We start from the raw sequence: 22,900 nt of genomic DNA on the forward strand, positions 1-22,900 counted from the left end.
GGTTCTCTAGGGGTGATGACCCTGAAGTTGCCCACACTGAAGAGAAGAAGTGGGGGTATTGACCCTGCCATTAAAGAGCGCATTTGGCTGACTGTTCATTGGCCCTGTGGTCATCCCACAGAGATTGTATCCAGCTGCTTTGGGTAAGCAGGTTTTACATTCTGCAGACTTGGACGTTTTAGTTGCTAGCCAAAAAATCATTGAGTAGGAAACTCTGCCTTCTGTGTGCTGGGGAAGAAGGCACTTCTGATATTGGAACTGGGGTGGGGAAAGGATTTTGGCCTTATTGCGAGGGTTAACTTAAGACTGTAACATCTGTTTCTTGGGACTTGTTCAAAGATCTAAGTCTATAGATCACTGCTAATGATTCTAGTGATTACATGTTTGTCCATGTGATCCCTGAAGGGGAAAAGCTGTGGGATTCACTCTGACTTTGATTTGACATGAGTTGGGGAGGGGGTGCGTGCCGCTATTTCTTGTGCAGAGGAAAATGAAAGTGTGTGCTTTCCTTTCACAGAGGTGAGCTGCTGCTATGGGATTTGAGCCAATCTGGGAAGCGCAAGTGGACACTTCTGGGATCTTCTTCAGAAGGGCAAAATCACACAAGGATTGTGTTCAATTTATGTTCAGTGCAGGCACTCGGGAGAGAGCTACTTCTTTCCATTTCGATGGACAGGGATGTAAGAACTATTTGTCCTCTTACCATAGTACAGCAATATGTGAGACCATTCATTTCAGCTAAATCCAAATATTCCAAATTTTGCTCCTAAGAATTGGGTTGAGCGGGGATACTTTGTATATTTTCTTGTTGACTTACAAGCTCGGAGTTTAATTACAGTAATGTTGATTAATCTCTCCCTTTGGGCTTTAACGGTGTGACATGTCCAATTCTTCTTATTGTTATACAGCACTCTTCTTAGTTAAACAAGACCCAGTTTCCCTGTTAAAGACATGTATGTTAGTGCTGTAAAATATGGCTTTGTAGAGCCTAGATACTTTTACAGTGCTGTCTTGATGGGTGCCTTTCTTAAAGGGGTTAAAGTCTGAATTTGGAGAAGGCTAATGGGGCTAAATTCATTTATCTGTATGGTCTGTTTGCCTTTAATGAATGGGCCACTCTCCCACCTGATAAAAGAGGGGTCTTTATGTTGTGTGCCCCTCAGGAGGGGAAACCAGGCGTTCTTTGTCGAGTTTTGAATTTGACTCTTTTGGCACCTATCTTGCTCATGTTCTTTTTATTACCATTATGTTCCTGACTGATACCCTTGCTGATCCTTGTTTCCCAACTTTCTCCAGCTAAAGTGTTGGGACCTGACGACTTTAGATTGCTCCTGGACTCTGCCCTCTCTCGGGGGCTTTGTCTACAGCCTGGCCTTCTCCCCTGTGGACACAGGCTGCCTTGCCATAGGTGTTGGGGACAGCATGATCCGAGTGTGGAACACATTGTCTATGAGCAATACTTACGATGTGAAAACATTGTGGCAGGGGATTAAATCCAAGGTCACAGCTGTGAGTGCACTTCCTGTTCACTTTTCTCTTGCATTTTGTGTTCTCCTGTTTGTCACAGATCAGGGCAGTTGTTCCTATGTTCTCTCTGCAAGGATAGCCACTTTATGCTTCCAGCTCGTAGCCATCACCTCTCTTGAGCAGAGACCCATATCTCGTTCCTTCCTCTCTTAACCTCTGGAAAATTGCACTAGGAGATAGGAATTAGCCGTATGGTTGTTTGACCTTATATTACTGTGTTGATTGCAGTTATCCTGGCATCCGACTAAAGAAGGCTGCTTAGCCTTTGGAACGGATGATGGAAAAGTTGGCGTGTATGACACCTACTCCAGCAAGTAAGAAACTAGTTCTCAAGTTGATCAGTGTTTTGATGAGCAAATTATAGTTGCTATAGTGATTGAACTAATGGACCCTTCTAAATGCATGAAAACTTCAACTTCTCACTTCTGTGATGCTTCTAATGCTGATTTTTCCATTGCATGCACTCAATAGCATTAGATAAAGATAATCGGCATCCCTGCCAAGGTGTTGCGTATATTGTCCCTCTTCTCCAGTGCTGTGTCCTTCTGAATAGACAAGCTATTGTTCAGAGTAGGATTAAATTACAAATAGCCACAAGGCATAGTTGGATGGATTTGCGCGGTGCCTGCTAGCTCCAGATGTACGTTTGCTCCAGTTGCCTGACCAAATGTCACCAAAAGGTGGAGCCCAGGCATAGAAAATGTCAGCCAGAAGAACTTTCTGGGAAGCTATGTGCAAATGTGGCGTACAAGGAAAGTCCTGCTATAGCCTTCGCTGTAGCAGGTAGTTTAGCAGAGGATGTAGTTGTGAGGCGTGCTGCTGGTTGCATTTCTGGGGTTTGGCCTGTTGAGTTGCTGCTTGTCAGTTTTCGCCCAGGGCCACTGGGCTTTGAGCTTCTTCTATATCCAAGACTTGGCTGGGGATGTTCACTGCACCTCACTGAAATCTGACTTCTTTTGCTCCCCCTATCCAGCATCAAAAACAGGCCTCCTCAGATCTCCAGCACCTATCACAAGAAGACTGTGTACACGTTAGCCTGGGGACCTCCCACTCCCCCTCTCTCTTTCGGTGAGTCTTGGAACCATGCTGTAGCAAACAGTCTTCATTTGCAGAGGATGAGGATATGGCATATTGGCCCTGTGCATTGGGTATGAGGGCTGTGCCCTGGGAGATATTTTAACGGATTCCTTCTCAAGAAGGAATGAACCAATAGTGGCATTGAAGATCAAACCTGGGACCTTCAGCACCAAACTCACCAGCCTGAACCACTTGAACTAAAGGAGCAACTGACTTGACCCTTGTTAAATAAGCTCTTAATTTTCCTCAGGGCCAGCCAGTAGAGGGAGGTAAAACTCGTGCACCGTCAGTATGTTAGCAGAGGTGTACTTCTAATATTGAAGGTGGCCCTTTTAATGGGTTATAGCAAGAGAGTCTCTTACTGCCAAATCACATGACTCTAAATCAGAGGTTGTATTTTGGCTAGGAGCAATTAGTCCTACGTAAGCCTATGTAGAAAAAGGCTGTATTTAGCTTTTATCTCTGTTGTATAGGAGGCGATGGTGACAGGCCCTCGGTAACATTATACAGCTGTGCAGGGGAAGGTATTGTCTTACAACATAACCCTTGGAAGTTCAGTGGAGAGGCAAATGACATCAACAAAGTCATCAGAGACACCAATTCCATCAAGGTGAGTGTAATTCTTTATGGGTCACAGAGTAAAAATGACTTGCATGGTAACGGTCCTTCCCTGTGGTTTTTCTTTTCTAACCTCTGAAGTCCTCAGCCTTTCTAGATGCACTTCAGAGACATTTAAAGCCTCTACCTAGATTTTTGTCCCTGAAAAAGTTCTTTCTCTCTTATTAAGGCAAGATGGCAGGTCTTTCGCAATAAAGCTGTCACCAATTACAAAAACAGAAAAATAATTGATTTTTCTATGAAAGCTCAACTGAGATTAAATGTATCTTGTGTTTAAAGACAGTCCAGTACTTCTCTGAACTTAGTTCTTATTGCTCTTTTCATCTTCAAAGCAGGTGGGATATTTAATTAAATCTCCAATGCCCCTGTGAAGTTAGCACACTAGTATCCTTAGCACCATTCTGCAGGTCAAGAAACCAAGACAAAGCCCTTGAAGCATAGCTCTGGGATTAAAACATGAAGCTTTTAGTTTTAGGTCCTGTATTCAGACCACACTGTAGTGTCATTTTTGCATTTAATTTTTTTGTACATTGAGGGAGAGGTTTATAGAGACGCAAATGGCAGGACTGAAAATCTTGGATGAGATCACATCTTGAGTGAATGTAGAGCAGCCACCTGAGAACTCAACATGCTCCTAGTTCATAGTTCTGAACATTGGACCTATTAGAAAGTTCTAGGCAGTGTGGAGAAGTCCATCTCAAACCATACTGCAGCTGGAGCAAAGTATGCTTTGATCAGACTTGGGAAGAGGGGCGGTTAATCATGTCTTGGCAAACAAAGAAGTAATCACTAATTACTAATAATTGGTGGGCTAATAAATCAGCAGAGCTCCATTGACTTCCTTGAGCTTTGCTAACACACACCATCTGAGGTTCTGGTTGAGTCATTCTGAACAAAAGCATCATTCGAGTTGAAAGGGGGGAAATCCATGCCTGACAGGAAACAACAAGCATCTTAAATCAAACATTGAGGATTCTCATTTCATGGACTTTTCTAATTGCAAACTCTGATTACTCGTTTAATTCTCTTGTACTTCTGAATGGAAAGAGTTTAGGCTTTGCAGCAGTTAACTGCTAACAGTTCTGTGTTTTTTCCTTTGTATGTTTTCTTTCTTTAGTACAAATTGCCTGCACGCACGGAGATCAGCTGGAAACCAGATGGCAAATTCTTGGCTCTTGGAAATGAAGATGGGTATGTTTTCTTTAAGATCTAGGTCAATGCTAACATCATATATGCAGTCAACAGCTGATTAATTCACCTGAAGTCAGCATAGTGATTGCTCTGATTTGTCTCTGACCTTCAGCCCTATCAGTGTGATTGAGGGAGGAAGAATTTCTTGTTCTGAAGCAGTGGAAAAGTTAGCTCTACAAGTTATGCTGGAGGTGTTACTCGCACAAATTTCTCTGTCCCTTTCACACTATACGGACACACACCTTTACCCAGTTCCTAAGGCTCAAGGTGCAACCCTGTGAATTTACACATCCACCCTTACCCAATTCCTAGGGTTTGGGGTGTAACAACCTGTGGGTTGGCAGGATCTTTCGCCATTGAAAGAGCCTCCCTCTATTTATTGACAATTCTCAAACAAGCACAATGCACGTGCTAAGCACACGGTGTCATGCTCACCAATCCTGATAAAGGCAGGCAGACTTCCCTTGTTGGCCAGGCAGTATCAGTCTCTTTGGTCTTAGGCTGTGTCTCGGAGGTCAGTTCTTCTTTTCCAGGTCCTCCCCTCTCTCCCCCGGTCCTCTTCCAGTCTTTTCTTCCTTCTGTTACTTCTGATTGTCGTCGTCTTCTCCTTCTTGAACCCCAGTTTATAAAATGAAACCTGAGTCTTGCTTAGCTATACCTTAACCAATTATTTTAGTATAATTTTAATAATCATAACAAAATTACCTAACTAATCATACCCCACCACCTTAATTGATTTACACCTAGCAAAATTAATTATACAGTAGACAGAAACAGTTACAAACCAGACCGAGATCACACAGTCAAACAATAGGAAAGTGTCATAGGATGAGGATTCCACAACATTCTCTATTGAGAAGCAATTTCTTGCCAGACAGAATGGTGTTCCTTAAGTTTTCTTTACCCATCTTGAGATCTGTTTCTTTATCTGGTGACAGTGGGGGAGCGATCAGGGCAAAGTCCCCTCCTCACAGCCTGGTGTGACACTTTGTAATACAATTTAGATGAAACACTGAGTATGTGACTCCAGGCCTTACAGTAATGGCTGCTACTCTTCAGTCTGGCTACAGAAGGCGGCTTTGGTTCAGGCCTATCACAGGCCTTCCAGCATGGCTACAGAAAAGCCATATTGTTACAGAGGCAGGGACTTCCAACATGGCTGTGCCAGTGCACCTCAGTTCTCATTGGTAATATTCTTTATCATCCCAGACCCAGGCCCCTTATGAGTGCACCTAACCTACCATGCTGTTAATTTTTACAAGTGACCAGTAACATTTAGGAGGCTGTTTTTCACCTGTGACAGAAACCAGAATTGGAGCCTGTTTTTGGAGGTGAAAATCTCATTAATTTCTTGAACCACTCCAACCCACGTTCTGTCACTATACTCTGTTAATATGCACTAACAATAGAATATCCATGTTAGGGTTGAGTTATATATCCTGTAGCAAATCCCAGCTTTCACTAACCTGTGAATTTCTCATGTTATGTTCTTCGTTTGTTTTCATTTCAGATCAATTGAAATATTTCAGGCTCCTAACCTGAAATTGCTCTGCACCATCCAGCAACATCATAAACTGATTAATGCTATTCGCTGGCATCATGAGCATGGGACCCAGCCAGAGCTGAGCTACATGATAGCATCAGGCTCGATCAATGCCGTCATTTACGTCCATAACCTAAAGAGCGTCATAGGTAACTGCAGGGGCTTAGGACTGTTGGCAAAGACTCCATGCCCCAGATGTTGCAGGAATGTGATTGTCCTGTTTCTTCTCTCCTCCCCCCCCCCCCCCCCCCCCCCCAGTAGTTCTGCTACTGCGTTTCGCTCCTTGACTCTGAAAGGAGATTATTTTTGTCCTTTTCCTCTCCCTTTTAACAATAATGTATGTTTTGGGTCCCATTCCCATGTTCGCTTCCCCACAAAGGCAGCAGGGCTTGGGGCTCTGGCAAGGACTCCATGCCCCACCCTGAATGGGGAGAAGTGCCTTGTATCTGCTCAGGGATCCTTCCCAGGCCAGCATGAGGAGCGGCAAGGCTCCGTTGAGGAGCAGTGTGCTCCTCTGCTACAAAGGGGGCTCCGCGCTTGTGTCTGTCCTCTGGAAAAGTTGCCTATTGCTTGTGTCTTGAAATATGTGGGGGGAAAAAAGGTAGCGAAATCTGTGAAATAATGAACTGTGATTTAGTGTGATGATATGTTGGGAATGCCACCAATAGAAGGCAACTATTTTGCTTCAAGTCCTTTGTGTGCACCCTCTCCCAAAACTCTTGACAGAGGTAGCTGATAAAGCAACATGCTGCATACAGTATAAGCTGCATTGTTGGACCTTGTAAGCCAGGCTTTCAGTACACTGGGTTCAGGTGCATCTGCACCTCAGTTTTGTCCACTGCTTTGCTCAGACAAAGACATGTCCCAAGGCTCCTTGCCAACTGCGAATGTGGCCTGATATGACAATTTCCCTTCCACTGGAGTGATTTGTCCTCTGTCTTATCTGACCTCAATTGCTTGCTTTCAGAGAGCCCTTCAAAAACTCCTGTGACAATAACAGAGCCTTTTCGAACTTTGGTGGGACACACGGCTAAAATCACCAGTCTGTCTTGGAGCCCACACCATGAGGGGAGATTAGTATCTGCTTGCTATGATGGCACGGCACAGGTATGGATGTGGGACCATGTATTATTGCACTTTTTTTGCTTTCCAATCCTCCTTCCTCTGCATTTTATTTTAAACTGAGTTGACAGCAGAGTATTTAGGAATGACTCCTTTGCCAGATAAACTGTGGTATTGCTGAAAACTTCTCTGCTATAGAAACCTGCCAAAAAGAAGAGTGTGGGTTTTTCCCCCTACCTTTCTGTCAGCACCTCTTTCCAAACAGTACCTACTTCCTGCTTCTGCAGAGTGAGAGATGAAGCCTTTAATGGCAATCACTGTAAGTCTAGCAACTGGGAATGCAGAAATCTGCAGGGTAAAATTGTAAAGTGATAGACTTCTTTGCTTCTTTAGCAGCACCCAAGATGAATGGTGTGGAGAAAGTAGATAAAGAAATGTTGCTTATCCCGTCACATAACACAAAGACGATGGTTACCTAATGAAGAAATTAATAGGCAACTTTTTTTTTCACAACTCACAGTCAACCTGTGTAATTCATTGCCAGGGATGTTGGGAAAGCCAAAACTACAACATGGTTCAAAAAGAATTCAATATATTCATGGTGGATGGGTCCATCAATGGCGATTATGGATACAAACCTGCAGTCTGGATATCTGTAAACTTCTCACTGCCAGACGCTAGGATTGGATGACTGGGAATGGATCGAGTGCTAATTGCCCTTTTTTTCTGTTCATTTCCTCTGAAGCATCCGGCACTAGCAACTATTGGATACTGGGCTAACTGGTCCATTGGTCTGCTTGGGTGACCATTCTTACATGTGCTTTTGGCTGGAGGAGAAAATGCAACAGGAAAAATAGAAAGGACTTCCTGATGATGCCTTTTGGTACTGAAATAATTGGATAGAATGACAATGCAGAGAACTGCGCTGAACCTTGTAATTTCCATCCCACAAGAAATACTGATATTTTTACATTTGTTTTCTTTGCTAATTGGGACAAAAAGTCAAAATACCAACATTTTTCAGTGGAGTGAAAAGTTCTAAAAACATTGATTGGGAAATGTAGACACTAGACATTTCAGCATTCCACATCAGAGGCATTTCAGTTTGTTGACCCACATGGAAATATTCATTTCCGTTTGAATCAATATTAATCTTGTTCTCGTGAGCTGCTGCTGTGCCTTTTTTGGAACTGTAGTTCCCAACTTCCTCTGGGCTGCACTCCCTGGCTAAACTACAGCTCCCATGATGCATTGTGGCAGTTTGGCCAGAGGGGAAACTGCTGTCAATTGCATATTAAATATCAAAGTTAAACCAAAATGTTTCGATATGTGTCAGGTTGACCCCAAATGAAATATTTTGTTTACATTTTCAAACATTTTTTGCAAACCTGAATTTTTTTTTTTATGGAAAATGAACTACATGGGAACTGCACTTTCCTCTGAGAAAAATATTTATTGAACAGTTCCCAACCAGCTCCATAGAAGTTCTGCACCAGAAATGCAGAACTTGTCACTGTCATCTTATTGGCCAGTACTGCACAACTTAAGTATGTGAAAATATTCACACTATGCCGCTTCTGTAGTAAGAAAATAATCATCACGATGCCTTAAAGATTAACTACAACATCGTAAGTGCCCATGCGATAAATAACAATTTTGTTAAACATTCGTATTTTAGAATCCCATATTTGAACATCATCTCCATTAGAGAACTCCTCAGTTCTAGTTTTTTCATATCAAAGGATATTTTGTTGTACGATATTTCTGGGCAGTGCTTAACAATTTCTGTATTAACTCCATAAGTGACTGCATTTCAGTAATGGTAAACTGATTCACAGGCTCAGTTCATTGGGTCTTTCATCAACCCTTTTGAGGCTCTAGGATGAAAGATGTTCCATAAATGTACAGTTGTTAACAGTGGCAAGAAAAGGGACTATTCTGCATCTCCATGTAAGTTGGGTTTGGGTTACTGGTTCTTGAAATAGACTAGACTCCTATAGAATCCTCTCACTGGTGCTAGTGGTAGGTGAAGATGGTGTTGCAGAACATTAGAGGAGTATCAGACTTGTTTAGATATTTAGTTTCTCTAAAAAGAACTTTTGTATTCAGGTGTGGGATGTTCTGAAGGAGGAGCCACTGTGTAATTATCGAGGGCACCGGGGTCGGCTGTTATGTGTTCAGTGGTCACCAGTGGATCCAGATTCTGTTTATACAGGAGCAGATGACTTTTGTGTTCATAAATGGCTAACCTCAAAGCAGGAGTATACACGGCCCCCTCAAGGTCAGTATCCCTGAGCAGAGAATTCTGTACTGGGGAGGTGTGAGGTGTAGGAATAGCAGCAATGAAACAATGGTAATGTTTGCTCTAAATTCAAATCTTAGGCAGAACCTCAGTGTTCAGGATCAAGCTCAGAAGTAAAGGAGACCTCCGGTGTTTATAGTCTAGGAAGTTAATCCAAAATGGAGCTCTGATCTCCAGAGGTGACATGCTAATATCTGGGCAGATGCTCTTTCTCTCACAGATATAATTATTGCAATCTTTTCCAGGTAAAAAGAGCATAGACCTGGAGAAAAAAAGGAGCTCTCAACCCAAGCCCAAAGCTAAGAAGAAGAAAAAGCCCATGGGGAAGGTTCCTGCAAAGCAGGATGTGAGCGACACAGTGAATGGAGACGAGATTGTAGACAGCTTGTTAGATGAGAATGGAATATCAGACCACGAGGAAGAAAAGGAATCGCAGGAGTTTTCTGATAAGATCTCTCTAGCAGGTAATTACTAGTCCCAAGATTGTCTTTAGTAGCCTGAAGAGCTAAATTGAGATCATTGTCATGGACCAGATTCTTGGATGTGCCTGGTACAGCTGAAAAAGGGAGGGTGACTTCATGCCCCTCTCAGACAGTCCTGGAATCAGCCAGAGTGCAGTTTGTCCCTTGACCAAACTTGGAGCAGATTCTCTAGCTCACTGATCGGCTAATACTTCAGGCGACAAGAAGTTAAACTTACACTGGAAACAAAGCTGCTCAACCAAGAACTTACTGCTTTTAAATCTTGACACTTTGTCTTTTAACATCTTGGATTTGTCCATAGCTTCTTGTTTCTTTCCTTCGTTTCATCCCACAGTTCCCAAGGAACCCCCTTTGCATCCACGGGTTTGTTCTGTGTTTGACGTGCCAAAACCTTTCATGAACCATAAAACCACTCCTGGGAAAAAGGATCACCCTAAAGAGAAACCAGGTTAGTACATTTCACGCACAAGTGTGATGACACAGTTTGAAGTTAAGGGACCAGATGGACCCACCACTCATTGAGAGCAGCTTCCCATATTAACATTACACCAGCTATGCGGTATCTGGAGAGAGAGAGAGTTTTCAGAACTATTTATCACATTAGTTCAAACTACTTTTGATTTAACTGACCTGCCAACCAGGTAAAATGACTGTTTAGCGTGGCATATGGATGTCTAAGAACTTACTGCTACTATCTTCAGTATAAACCAGGAGGCAGAAAAAATGTTTGGTTTGTGCATAGTCATCAGAATTCATAAGGCAGAAATACCCTAAAGGAGACGCCTATGGTTCTTAGATAGACACAGTTTCTATAACAAGTTTCCATCTCTTACTGCCTAAGTTGGTTTCTTCATGGGAGGGAGAGCCGTGTTTATGGCTAGTACTGGACTGATGCAACAGCGACTAAAATGTGACTAATTTAATTCCAGTCCCTGATGCCTCTATGAAGAAGAGAAAACCTCGATCTATCCTACCCATCAGCACATCTATGGACCAGCGGTCGAAAGATGAATTGCATCAAGACTGCTTGACGCTGGCTACATGTCTAAGATCCAAAGGTACAGGACACGTAATGCCCTGAGAGTTCCAGCTTTCTCTTTCTGCTCAGCTTGGGCTCCCTCTCCCCTTCCCCCAAACTCACCACAAAAGCATTTAGGCTAAGATTTCACAAATGGATGCCTAACATAGGGTTCCAGGATCCATATCTAGGCACCTGACTATGGATTTCAGAGAGAAATTGTAAGCAGTGCCTTGTGAAAATCTTGGACATTACATAGGAATGGCTGACAAAACTTGGTTTGTCCTTTTCATAGGGCTTCACTCTCCTTGCCATTATGGCTGCTTTTTGAGACTGGAGGATTGGTATACCGGGCATGTTCTAATCTGGTGTCTAAACAGTGTGAGTGGGAAAAAATGTTATGCCTATAGGCATGAAAAATCAAGACTTTGGCCTTCCCTCTTAGTAGCCTAGTCTGTGTGTGTGTTACAGATTTTATTATTTATAGGAATTTGAAAACTCAACTATTCATTGAGCTGTGAGAAGGAAGATGTCTGTGTTCCTTCAATGATTTCTTTAGATGCAGAGGACACTCGGAAAATTTTAACTGAACTTAGGTTTGGATAAATATTCTTATTCCATCCTGAAGGACCTTTATATTGGACATAAAAGTAGCGTATATGTGAAAATCGATTAGATCTGTTTTGTGTACAGAACAGGAAGCAGAAGCTTTCCTCTAAGTATTTTGGAAGGTAAAGTGGAGTGTAATTATACAGTGGATTTGAAGTGTAATTGTACAATGGATTCTTTCTCCTTTCCACCTCCTGTTCCCTGGCTGGCATGTAGACTTCTCTCTTTCTCTCTCTCCTTTCTGGTAGGCCTGAATGAAGGTTTGGCCCAAGACTCGGGGGATCACATTCACCTGGGGATGTTTACAGATAGACCTGCACTGTACAGGCTGATGGAGGTGGAAGGTAAGCAGAGGAATGAATCTGGTGTGAATCATGTCTGCGTGTTTCCATTACCCTCCACAGAGAGAGAGAAACATGAATCTTGTTTAATTTGTGAGTTTAATGCCCAGGAGGGTGCAAGAGCACAGGCTGGAGCCAGGCCTGGGGCCTGCATGAAGACATTGTGCTTGCTTCTCAAATGCTGCCTTGGAAAGTCTCTTTGCCCTGAGTAAACTCCCTTTCCCTGGGCAGTACCTCCTGGCATAGGACATCAGCGCACTCATGCTGGGACCAAACCAAGAGGCATGTTTATTTCCACCAGGAAAAAGCCACTTGGAGAATGGGCACTCGGAATTGTTTCAGCAGCTCATGTTGTGGAAAGGAGACCTGAAGGGCATTCTCCAGTCAGCTGCTGAGCGGGGAGAGCTGACAGACCAGCTAGTAGCAGTCTCCCCCATGGGTAAGTTTGTTCTGCTACCATGTAAGCAAATGGGGTTAGCTGTTAAGGGTACCCTACTGATAGCAGTGCAGGACCAGAAGCAGGTCCTGTCTGTAACACTGTCGCTGATAATATGTGGCTACAAAACAGACCCAAAAGAAATTCCCATAGACGATCTTTGGGGTTGGGGGAGGAGGCAAGAATGACCAATGATTCCTTTCGACCTCCCAAACAGGACCATCATCGACTTCCACAAAATCAGATTCTCCTCTGCATGTGATTGTCCTTGCAGTCACTTGCTTTTTGCTTAAATAAACTTGTAGGTTCTGATCTTGGTACTGTCTAGCCACGTTTTCACTTCCACACCTTTTCCCTGTCCCATTGCGTAAGTGACTCCATTTAGCAGGCATAAAACATAACAAGCCATCCTATAAATATGTATGTTAGACTCTAAGGTGCCACGGGGCTACTGGTTGTTTTTTAAGTGGCAGATTAACACAGCTACCCGCTAAGCCATCCTAAGACAGAAAAGGGTTGTGTAGAAGTCATTCAGTTTAGAAGTCAATTTTACAGGGAATCCTTCTTAAGTGTAAGTTGTCTTTAGCTGTGCTTCCTTCTGTATTGCAGCTGGCTACCAGGCGTGGGTGTGGACAGTTGAAGCTTTCGCAAAACAGCTGTGTTTTCAGGAACAGTACGTCAAGGCTGCCTCCCATCTCCTCTCCATTCACAAAGTGTATGAGGCTGTGGAGCTGCTGAAAACGAACCATTTTTACAGGTCACTACACTGGAACATTTTGGCTGCTTTAAATGTAAATGCAGTGATCTGACTTGTCGCTTTCACTTCTGGGCTCTGGTGCACTAGCATGGGAGCTGCAGGGGAGTATTTAAAGGAATTAGTCAATTTACAAATCAGACTGCTGTCTGAATTTATGTAACTACTTTTGGTACAGGTAATTCCTAAGATCAGTGTGACTGAAAGACATTAGAGAAAATACATATTAATTTTTCTTTTATGGTTTGGCAGTGCTTTGCTTTCAGTCAGTCACAGTTTTTCTCTGGTATAGCCAGTCAGTGTTCTTCTGTTGTTTGGGTGAGTCTTTGACACAGCGATTGAGAATACATTTTACAAAACAGAGCAATAGACAAAACGGTAACATGGAGTAGGCAGGGGGACTCAGGGACACGTGTTGTAGATGAAACAACTGCTACCTCGTTATTACTTTAACGAGATTTCAATTTATGTCCTTTTTAAATGAAAAAGGGTGGGGTGAAATAACAATGAATGGAAATATTTGCATTACCATTAACTGCTGTTAACAAGATACCTAATTTTAAATAAACTTTCTCCCTAGGCATACAGTATTGCATAGCTAGCGCGCTGTGCTAGCATTTTTTGGTTTCCTTGGGGGCATCAGGTCATTTGTAGTTTACGGGAGATGGAATCTCATAATTAATGGAACTAATAGTTTGATCCAGTGAGAAATTGTCTCCTAAATCTTGAGCTTAAAATCCCTGAGGCAGTTTCCCTGGGTATTCAAAAGGGGACTGCTGCTGTGAAAGGAGTGGACAGTGGGCCGAAGCGTGTGGCCTTACGTGCAACCAAGTAATATTTTGAACGGGCTTGTCTCATAAAAGTGTCTCTTCTCTGCCTCAGGGAAGCGATTGTAATTGCCAAGGCCAGGTTGCGTCCCGAAGATCCAGTCCTGAAGGATCTCTACACTAGCTGGGCAGCAGTACTGGAAAAAGATGGTCATTATTCCACAGCAGCCAAGTGGTAGGTGCCGGCAGGAAGAGAAAAACATTGTCTTACTGGCTAAATGAAAGAACATTCTCAGACTGTTCTGAGCACAGTGGCTGAGATTTTTGGAGAACTGGTGATTTGTGGGACCCCCATCATAACATTTTCAGAGAGAGGAATGACAGACAAGGTAGTGAGGTAATGTCTTTTATTGGACCGACTGCTGTTGGTGGAAAAAGACAATTTCAAGCTCCACAGGGCTCTTCTGCAGGTCAGGCGAAAGCACTGGGGCATGTTCCAGTTAAATGCAAGGTGGAACAGATTGTTCAGCATAAGGAGTTAACATATCACAAGAGGCCGTTCAAAATGGAGTGGGCATTAATACCGCTTCAGTCATCGGACAAAAGAGAGAGGGTTAGTGGGTTACAGAGGGTTATAATGAGTCAATAAATCCAGGGTCTCTGAGGCCATGATTTCTGGTGACCGTAACTATTCTTGGGTATTTACACAGATTTCATGAGTATCTAAGCACCACAAGCTTTGTCTAGACAGGAACGGACAGGTTGAAGTTTCCTTCCCTGGAATCTTTGATTTCCTGTGTATGCGGCACCTGGTGTGCATGCCATCAGTTGTTTTGCTTCAGAGAACGCAGCAAGCTACTGGTGACATGATGTCAGGCTTTCCCTTGGGAGTCCTGCACCAAATCAGCAGCTGCCTACTTGTCATAGATCTTCTGAAAGGGCAGATTCTAACAGTTCTGTGAATGAAGAAGGGGGAAAGATAGACCACGCCTGCAGTGCAGGTTGGGGCTCCTGCAATACATAGTGGAAAAACCACACCTTAACACTAACCTGCTGCTAATTAGTGTTTCTCTCTCTCTCTTTAGTTACCTAGGGGCTACCTCTCCCTATGATGCAGTTAAAGTTCTGGCCAAAAAAGGGGATGTGGCATCCCTTAAAACAGCCGCCGAGCTGGCTCAGATAGTCGGAGAGAAGGATCTGGCGACAACGTTTTCTTTCAGATGTGCTCAGGAATTGCTCTCTGCCAGGAATTGGGTGGGGGCACAGGAGGTCCTTCAGCGACAGGAAAGCTTATTGGTGAGTTTGCTGTTTCTTGCAGATACAGACCCCACTTGGCAACCAAGCGCCCTGCATTAGGACAGCATCCAAGTATTGCCAGGGTCCAGCTGAAAATTCCCTTTGGAACTCTCTCAGCACCAAGTATTGCCCGAGGTTTATTTCTACAGCTCTAAGTGTGTGTACCACTTTGCAGACATAAGCAAAGGGTCCCTGTCGTGGGTGGTTTGCAGTCTAAGGTAGCTAGGTAATGCAGGATGGGGGGAGAGATGCCAAAACACAGGGAGGGAGAGAAGTGGACCCCGGGAGAACATTTTTGTCCTTTTAATAGCGAGTTGCCATTGTTGCATTGTCTTGCATAGCTCAGTATCTTTCTAATTGATACACACTAGCCTAGACCAGGCGTGATGCAGGAGTTGATGGGTGACATTCTCTAGCCTGAGTTCTGCAGGAGAACAGTCTGTGATCATAAGGGCCCATCCGGCCTGTAAATAGCACCCCACAATAGCTATGCCTGGAGCACAGGCATTCGCTGAACTTACTTGCCAAGCGGATTGGTTCAATCTGCTCTCTAGGATAGACGGTTTCTCTTATCTTCAGACTAGAAGATTTACCGGGTGTTGCTTAGTCTTTCAGGGCAGGGGGCTGCAGATATGGGGGAGGCAGGAGTCTGGGCAGGAGAATGGGGGAGTTGCTGGAGTCAGGGGAGGAAGGTGGGTGAATGGAGGGCTAAGGGCAGGGGTGGGGGTGCCGGAGTCAGGGCAGGGAGTTGACGGGGGGTGATACCGGAGTCAGGATGGGGGTGGGGGGCTCAGGGCAGGGGCCTGGGAATGCTGCTGGGCCGGCGGGGGCAGCACTTCCCACCCGGGCTCCCTCCCACACTGTCCGGAGCTGGGGCCCAGAGGTAGAAGGGAGTTGATTGGGCTGTGGCTCTGAGGTATGGGGGCACCATGCCCAGCACAGGAGTCTTAACTGCCCACTGGCTTACAGGTGTGTCTGCTCCCTCTGTGGTTACTCTGCAGTGTAACTGTGCCTGTTAGCAGCCCCTCCCTTTCCGCTTTCTGAGAGGCACATTCCAGGCACATCCCATTCTCCTTGCATAGCCAAACCCGGCCTTGCTTTTCCTGCCGATAAGAGGAACGAAGCAACTTGGATGGTCCTAGCTCTTACTGTGTGGAAGGCGTTCTTGGATAAACAGAATCACGGATGCCCGGATAGACAGACAGATGCACAAACGCTCTCAAATGTATAGTAGATTTGGCAACTGCTCAGCACTCTCTTCCATTTTGCTTGCAGGGACAAAGACTAGTTTTCTGCCTTAACGAATTGCTGTGCAAATGCCTTAGCGAAAGGAATCCAACGGAACGGAAAAGCTGCTTTCTGCCCTGTTACCACAGCTGGGTTGTGAGGACCCAGGGCTCTTTCGTGGAGATGGTGAGCGAGGTGTGGCGGAGCGCGTTTGGCGTGGGTACCGCTGAACAGGCCAAGGCTGTGTTTGAGCAGCTGCAGGGTATTGAGTATCCTCCTGCCACCAGCAACACGCATCCCAAACAGGTAATTTCTCTAGGACCTGCATGTACCAGCACTCGCATCTCTGCAGGTGGGGACAGGGTGAAGTCATAGACTAGAACCTGGATTTTACAAACCCCGATCTTATGATCCAGCAGTTGAGCTATTTTTCCCACTAAGGGGGGAGAGCATCGCATAATGAAAGCCAGACCTCACCTTCCACCCCCTTTTGTGCCCATTTTGTCATCCTGGGTGGTTTGGCTGGTGGTCTGTGGAAAGGTCTGCGTTCAGCTGTGGACCAAAAAGGGTGAGAACCGCTGTAGCAGAGTTAAGTGGGGCATACGTTAAGATTGATGGGGTTAAATGATGATGTGTTTTGAGGGATCCTTGTGGGTTCCTTTCATGACGAAGACAACCTGCGAGTCTTGCCTATGACTACATTCCACTTCCATTATCCTGAACGCCTCTTTGTGGTTTGCAACAAAACTCTTACCAATGACTGTTGCTTCCTGTAGCTCCTGTTGCATGTCTCCCACGACCTGACCCTAGCAGTGCTAAGCCATGAGACAGCTTCATGGGATGAGGCCGTGAAAGCTCTTCTCAGAGCTGTGACCCGCAGCTATGATGCTGGGAACTTTACTCTTATGCAAGAGGTCTGCCGCCTCCTCCTTCCCAAAGGTAAACTTTCCTTCTTCATTTTGCTGGGTGCTAACAGATGTGACGCGTCCTGTTGTGAACCGTTCTTCAGTGCGCGGTCTCCATGAAGTTGAGTCTCCTTGCTGGGCTTTGCTAGATCTTACTAGAACTCAGAAGGAGGGGACGTTCTCATCAGGACATCCGCACAAGCTGGGAGAAACATTCTGTAAGACAGTGTTTCCCGAATGGTGCCCCGGGGTTCCGCAAAGTGAAAGTATGGGTTCTGCAAGAACCTGATCATTCTCCCTCTTCCTCCTCCTCCCCCCCCCCCTTAAAGAGACAGAGAAGCCGGTGCGCAAAGACATCAGCTCCTTCTCTGAAAGCCGGCGGGAGACCAGACACCTCCCTTCCCCCGCTGCCACTCTGCGTTTCCAAAGCCCCATGGGACATGCATGACTGCATTTTGGCCCCCAAGTCTGCCTGGTCCACCCCCCGGTGGCAGTTTCTTTGCATGACAAATTTTCCTAGGGGTGTTTTGTGTGGTGGTGGTGGGTTGTTTTTTTTTTTCTTTTGACAAATTTTCCCCCAGCTGTAGGGGGTCTCCCAAAATTCTTCTGAGTTTAAAAAGATTCTGTGGCTAAATAAAATTGGGAAACACTGCTGTAAGAGAGAGAGCTTCTCCTTCAAGATGTAAACCAATCACTAACTGCATGGAGTTAGGCAGAAACTTCTCAAGACCAGGTTATTCCATAATTGTCCTCTTTGGGGTTATTTGCATCTTCCTCTGAAGCATCTAGTACTGCAGGCGTCGGAATACTGGCTAGATGGTCCCCAGGAGTCATCTGCTGTGGCAATTCCTATTGTATAAATTAGTTTCCAAAAAAGTTGGAAGTTGTCTCTGTAAATATTAGGGAGCTATGCCTACTTGCGCTCTACATGTCAAAGCTAACTCCAGAGGGAATCGGGCGGAAAGCTCTTTTGCACCTACCTTTGCAAAATAGGTTCATGGGGCAGTTGTGTGTGTAGTTTTGGAGAAACCCTTTAACAACTTTTCCCCTTTCAGGCTGTGATCACCTGCGGGACAATCTGGACAGCACAAATATTCAGAGCGTGGCGGCTTGCAGAAGTTTAGAGGGCTTTGTGGCTTATGCGTTGCTGTATGATCTATGGTGGAACCTCCCCAAGGATTCCCATGTCTCGGTACAGGCTGCACCAGATTCTGTGCCGTGTCCTAGTGAGCAGACAGCTGTGGACCAGAGCGACCTTTCAGCTGCCTCTTGCTCTGAAGAAACTGCTAATCAAACTGCGGCCGCAGTGGGAAAAAACCTCCCCAATGCAGACCATAATCACAGTAGGACAGAAAGCAACTCAACCGCTAGCGTAAGCGATTTGGGGGAGAGGCAGCTGAAGTTGAATGGCTGTAAAATGCTCCTTTCCGAAGGGCACGCTGCTTTGCAGAGCAGCCAGAAGGACGTCACTGAGGTCCAGCAGACTTTGGCCGACATGATCCACCAGCACCAAAGGAACAACCTCCAGGAAAGCATAAAAGATGGCGGCATGCAGGAAATCAAGCTTGAATCGGATGGGCTGGAGCCACCAAGCAGCCAGAGCCTGTGGTGGGTATCAAACCAGTGAGGTACTGAGGGAGATCAGATTAACTTAAATAAGAATTCATGTCTGATGGCAAAGGATTGTTGGAGATCACTGAACTGAGCTGCCACGTTCCTAAGCTTTCCTGTAGATGAGTGAGTGCCCTTAAAACACAAATGCTTTAAAGTGGTGCAGGTAAGCAGTGCATTAAAAGGGCGGGAGAATGGAAAGGGCATGCTGGATACAAGAATTTCTGTCTCTCTCTCTTGGTGCATGATTTGTTAGCCTTTGTCATTCAAGAGTTGTACTTGCTGAGAGTTGGCTTAGGTTGCCCGAGGGGGCGGTATACAGAAGTAAAGCAATTATCGTAACACGTGTTACCTTCTTTCCACAGTAAAGAAGCAGCAAAAGAACCAGTTTCCCTGCCTGAGCTGATGAAACGGCTAACAGAGGCAAACGAGAAATTAGCAGAATTTCCAGAGAATTTAAAGGTATGGGGTAAGATGGGGTAGTACAGGTCAGTCAGCTGACCCTGTGTGGTGCTTGCTAATAAGGTAGCTTCTTGGCCAAAGTGCGATGCTACTAATGCGCTCTCCAGTCCTGGGAGTTAACGCCCTCTCTGTGTACCAGGGAAGCAGCAGCCTAGTCTTAGGCTTGCTCAGGTGTTTCATCACTGCACTACCTGAGGTAGGTAGAGAAGCAAAGCGCTGGTTTTTGCCAGGGTATGCTTGTGTGTGCGCCACTTTAAAGAGACGAGTTACCCCATGACCGGAGAAACCACCGTGCTGTCGTCCAGAATGAGTGCTAGACACATGGCACCTTACGTCGGCCCTAGTCACAACACACAGGTTGCACTGAGAGCAGGGCCAGCTTTAAGAAGCGCGGGGCCCGATTCCGGGGGCGGGGCCTGTGCATGTGCCACGTGCCCAGGGGGAGTACTGCGCATGCGCCGCGCGCCCGGGAGCAGAGCCCCCTTAGGCGGGGGGCACCGTTCCAGGGAATCGGCCTAAAGCCAACCCTGACTGAAAAGGTTGGTTTATGGTCCCCTTGGTTAGGTTTTTTGCACTAAACCTCGGAGAAGTTCCTGGGCCACACAGCATGAGTAGCCTCCTTAGCTGGGTGAGGTGGTGTAGACTATTGCAGTGTAATTTCCTCCTCAAAAATGGCTTCTTCAGTCTAGGTAGAATGATTCTGCGGAGTCTTCACACTAGGTAGAACGTTGAACTACACTCCAGGCTGACTCTCATGTGCTTTTAAAATATCCCTCGCTAGCTATGGTGATTATGTAACAACATAAGACCAGCCATCCCGAGTCAGACCAGTCCAGCCCAGTCTTCTGTCTGACAGTACCGGTGCCAGATGCTTCAGGGGGAATGAACAGAACAGGAAAACTATTGAGTGATCCATACTGTGTTGTCCAGTCCTAGCTTCTGGCAGTCAGTGTCCCTACATCTAAGAGCATGGGGTTGTGTCCCTGATCTCATGGGTTTAGTAGCTTTGATGGGACTTTCATCTGATTGTATCCTACAAAAATAGAGAGGAGAAAAGCTGAGAAAAGTACAGGTAGGTGCTGAAGAGAAACAGAGTATCCTCTTAAATAAATCCTTCCCTGGGGTCGTGTATGGCTTCCACACCTATGAGCTTTCCTCTGCTCCTTAGTTTAAAAACTCCTCTCCCCTTTTCAATATTACAGGCCAGCACTTTGGTTCTGTTTTGGTTTAGGTGGACCCTTTCCATCTGGGCTCCTCCTCCTTTCCCCAGAGATTCCTCTGTTCCTAATAACCCTAAATCTCTCCTCCAAACATCATCTCATCCTTGCACTTTAATCCTGCAGTTCTGCCTATCTGTCTAGCAGCATTTCAGGAAATGCTACCAGAGAGATCCTGGACTACAATCTCCTACCTAACTGCCATCTCCAGGACTTCTGTCCAGCCTTTGCCCCCTGACACTGGTTAATATATATACCAGTGGCTCCTCCCCAGCATTGTGCATAAATCGATATAGATGTCTTGAGAGGTTTGCATCTGCCAGGTAATACAGCATGTGTAAATTTGGGATGTAAAATCCTGGTTAAAAAGTTAACCAGTTAAACAGAATACTTAATTGATTAGCAGTGATCCCAAGATGGCGGGCAGAACACGGAGGGGGAGGCTGCTGCAGCCCAGCTTGGGTTAACTGGTTACCCTGGTAAGAATTTTGGTAAGGTGCATGCTTACCAGGTAACCAGGTTTTACTTGGCTCAGCAATGACAGCTGAAATCAGATGATGAATGAAGAGAATGTGATATTAAAACCATGTGTGCTCATCCCCTTGCCTCCTGCACCCTGCAGTAAAAGCAGAGCGCAGCCATTCTACTGAACACAAGCTTAAGGGGGAAGAAACAAACTTGGCTAAACACAGACATTCTGTACTAGAAAAGGGAATGCATAAAACTGTAGCAAAAGCCTTGCTTTTCCCAAGGGCTCTTTCAGAGTTTGTGCCAATGTCAGCAGTATTGCTTTCCACAGATGGTTTCCCTCTGCCTGAATGACACTGCCTGCTTGTGCCACCCTGTTGAAAGAGCACGTGACATCTTTGGTTCTCTTTGCAGGCCTTCCCTTTCCCAGATGTGCTGGAGTGTGGCCTTGTGCTGCTTCACGTTGGAGCCCAGTGCCCCACAGAGCTGAATCCAGAACTGCAGCAACAGGCCTTGGACCTGCTTAGGAAATACAGCAGAGCTGAAGTTTATGAAAAGATCTGCAGGAAGTTCTTAACATGAAGTTTATATTCAAGCCCAGCAGCCTGAGTTACCAGCAGCTACGCCAGGGCTGTACTGTTTTCTTTTTTTTAAGTGAAGGACTGTGACTGTGGACACTATACTTTGGAAGATGCTTCATTCTAGAAAACGGGAGTCCCAAAAATCAAATTTATATACAGACTCTCACTACCTGTCAGTTACTAATGGCCCCTTACAGCTCCTTAATCAATTCCGTGCTTGTAAAAGTGGAAAGCTATGGCCCGTTGTCTTATACACAGCATCTTGTCTAAATTAGTTGTGTTTTTTTTAACTTTTGGGGAAGAGAAATTATGTGAGAAGCCCTTGAATTTACATACACAGCTGTAACAATTAGACAGCTACATCAACATTGTGGCTGTATAGAAGGTAGCAGTTGCTATTTAATTAAAGAGTGATAATATAATATAACTTGAAGCAACTTACTACTTCACCCATCTTAAGTTTTGGGCACATGGTTTTTTTGTGGGGAGGGAGGAAGTGTTTTGCTTTCTCTAAATTCAAAGCTCAACAGCTAAGTTTTATTTAATTTGGAAGGGGGCTAGGGAGAAAGGAACCAGTGTTTTTGAAGCATATTAGTGTATAGCTGACAGGTTTTTTTCACGTTGTACCATGTGCTACTTTAGGTTCAGTTCTGTCAAAGTTTTTCATGACTAAATGAAGTCCTCCTGTTACTCTGTTGATGGTATAATTGGTCCTAACTGTAGTTCAATGGAGATGTAAAAATCAAGGCCTTTTGTATGTGTAAAAGAGCTGACCCAACCAACCATTGGCCCTTTGTTTCGTGTACAGCTAGCCTCTGGATTCACACACAGTTTTGTTCTAATCTGAAATGTCAGTTTTCCCCTTGAAGCCTGAACTTTCGCTGTCACAGAGCAATTGCAGAAGCAAGTTTTGCTGAGCACAGCATGCTGCTCATAACAGAGGCCAGTGAGTGTTCAGAGGGCTGTAGTGGGCATGGAAGTTCCAGCTGAGTAAAGCTGGAGCATAGGGCTTATACTACTACTTCTGCTCCAACATGTAAGCTTGACTTTAGTGGAAAGGAAGAAGGAAAAGTTTAATGGGAGTGCATTAAAGCTGCGGTGGCAGAAGCATACTTGTTATGCTAAAGACACGCTTGCTTATAGAACAGTGGTCTGACTGCTGCCCCTTTCTAGGAGGTCTGTGGAGAACTAGATAACCCTAGATTTTGGTAAATGGGCATGGTCACACTTTTCCATGGAGGGGATGTGGGATTTGGTACTGGGGTTGGGTGCAGAAGGGGACTGCAGTGCAAGGCTCTGGTATGGGTATAAGGATTCTGTCCTGGGAGGGAGGGGGTGCAGGATGGAGGTGCATGATCTGGTGAGGTGGGACAGGGAAGGGGACTGCTCAGTGTCTGGCTGCTCCC

General features: G+C 45.2%; 1 protein-coding gene across 3 annotated transcripts in view; it reads left to right on the plus strand.

Annotated features, from left to right (window-relative positions):
* The window catches only part of GEMIN5 (gem nuclear organelle associated protein 5), a 28,350-nt gene extending 6,110 nt beyond the window's left edge, over nucleotides 1–22,240 (plus strand). For all 3 annotated transcript variants that reach the window (XM_075900598.2, XM_075900599.2, XM_075900600.2), the window contains 23 exons: nucleotides 11–143; nucleotides 518–680; nucleotides 1,297–1,509; nucleotides 1,756–1,841; nucleotides 2,501–2,595; nucleotides 3,078–3,214; nucleotides 4,340–4,413; nucleotides 5,924–6,105; nucleotides 6,924–7,063; nucleotides 9,128–9,299; nucleotides 9,566–9,784; nucleotides 10,137–10,250; nucleotides 10,732–10,860; nucleotides 11,678–11,773; nucleotides 12,072–12,209; nucleotides 12,816–12,963; nucleotides 13,843–13,962; nucleotides 14,813–15,023; nucleotides 16,299–16,556; nucleotides 17,027–17,189; nucleotides 18,211–18,763; nucleotides 19,132–19,228; nucleotides 21,328–22,240. In XM_075900598.2, the coding sequence (XP_075756713.2) occupies nucleotides 11–143; nucleotides 518–680; nucleotides 1,297–1,509; nucleotides 1,756–1,841; nucleotides 2,501–2,595; nucleotides 3,078–3,214; nucleotides 4,340–4,413; nucleotides 5,924–6,105; nucleotides 6,924–7,063; nucleotides 9,128–9,299; nucleotides 9,566–9,784; nucleotides 10,137–10,250; nucleotides 10,732–10,860; nucleotides 11,678–11,773; nucleotides 12,072–12,209; nucleotides 12,816–12,963; nucleotides 13,843–13,962; nucleotides 14,813–15,023; nucleotides 16,299–16,556; nucleotides 17,027–17,189; nucleotides 18,211–18,763; nucleotides 19,132–19,228; nucleotides 21,328–21,495 (3,809 nt within the window). In that variant the 3' untranslated portion in view covers nucleotides 21,496–22,240. The remainder of the gene's footprint in view (nucleotides 1–10; nucleotides 144–517; nucleotides 681–1,296; nucleotides 1,510–1,755; nucleotides 1,842–2,500; nucleotides 2,596–3,077; nucleotides 3,215–4,339; nucleotides 4,414–5,923; nucleotides 6,106–6,923; nucleotides 7,064–9,127; nucleotides 9,300–9,565; nucleotides 9,785–10,136; nucleotides 10,251–10,731; nucleotides 10,861–11,677; nucleotides 11,774–12,071; nucleotides 12,210–12,815; nucleotides 12,964–13,842; nucleotides 13,963–14,812; nucleotides 15,024–16,298; nucleotides 16,557–17,026; nucleotides 17,190–18,210; nucleotides 18,764–19,131; nucleotides 19,229–21,327) is intronic.
* Nucleotides 22,241–22,900: the final 660 nt, after the last annotated feature.

Source organism: Pelodiscus sinensis, chromosome 16, assembly GCF_052426305.1.
Source record: "Pelodiscus sinensis isolate ZL-2025 chromosome 16, ASM5242630v1, whole genome shotgun sequence".
Lineage (NCBI taxonomy): Eukaryota > Metazoa > Chordata > Testudines > Trionychidae > Pelodiscus > Pelodiscus sinensis.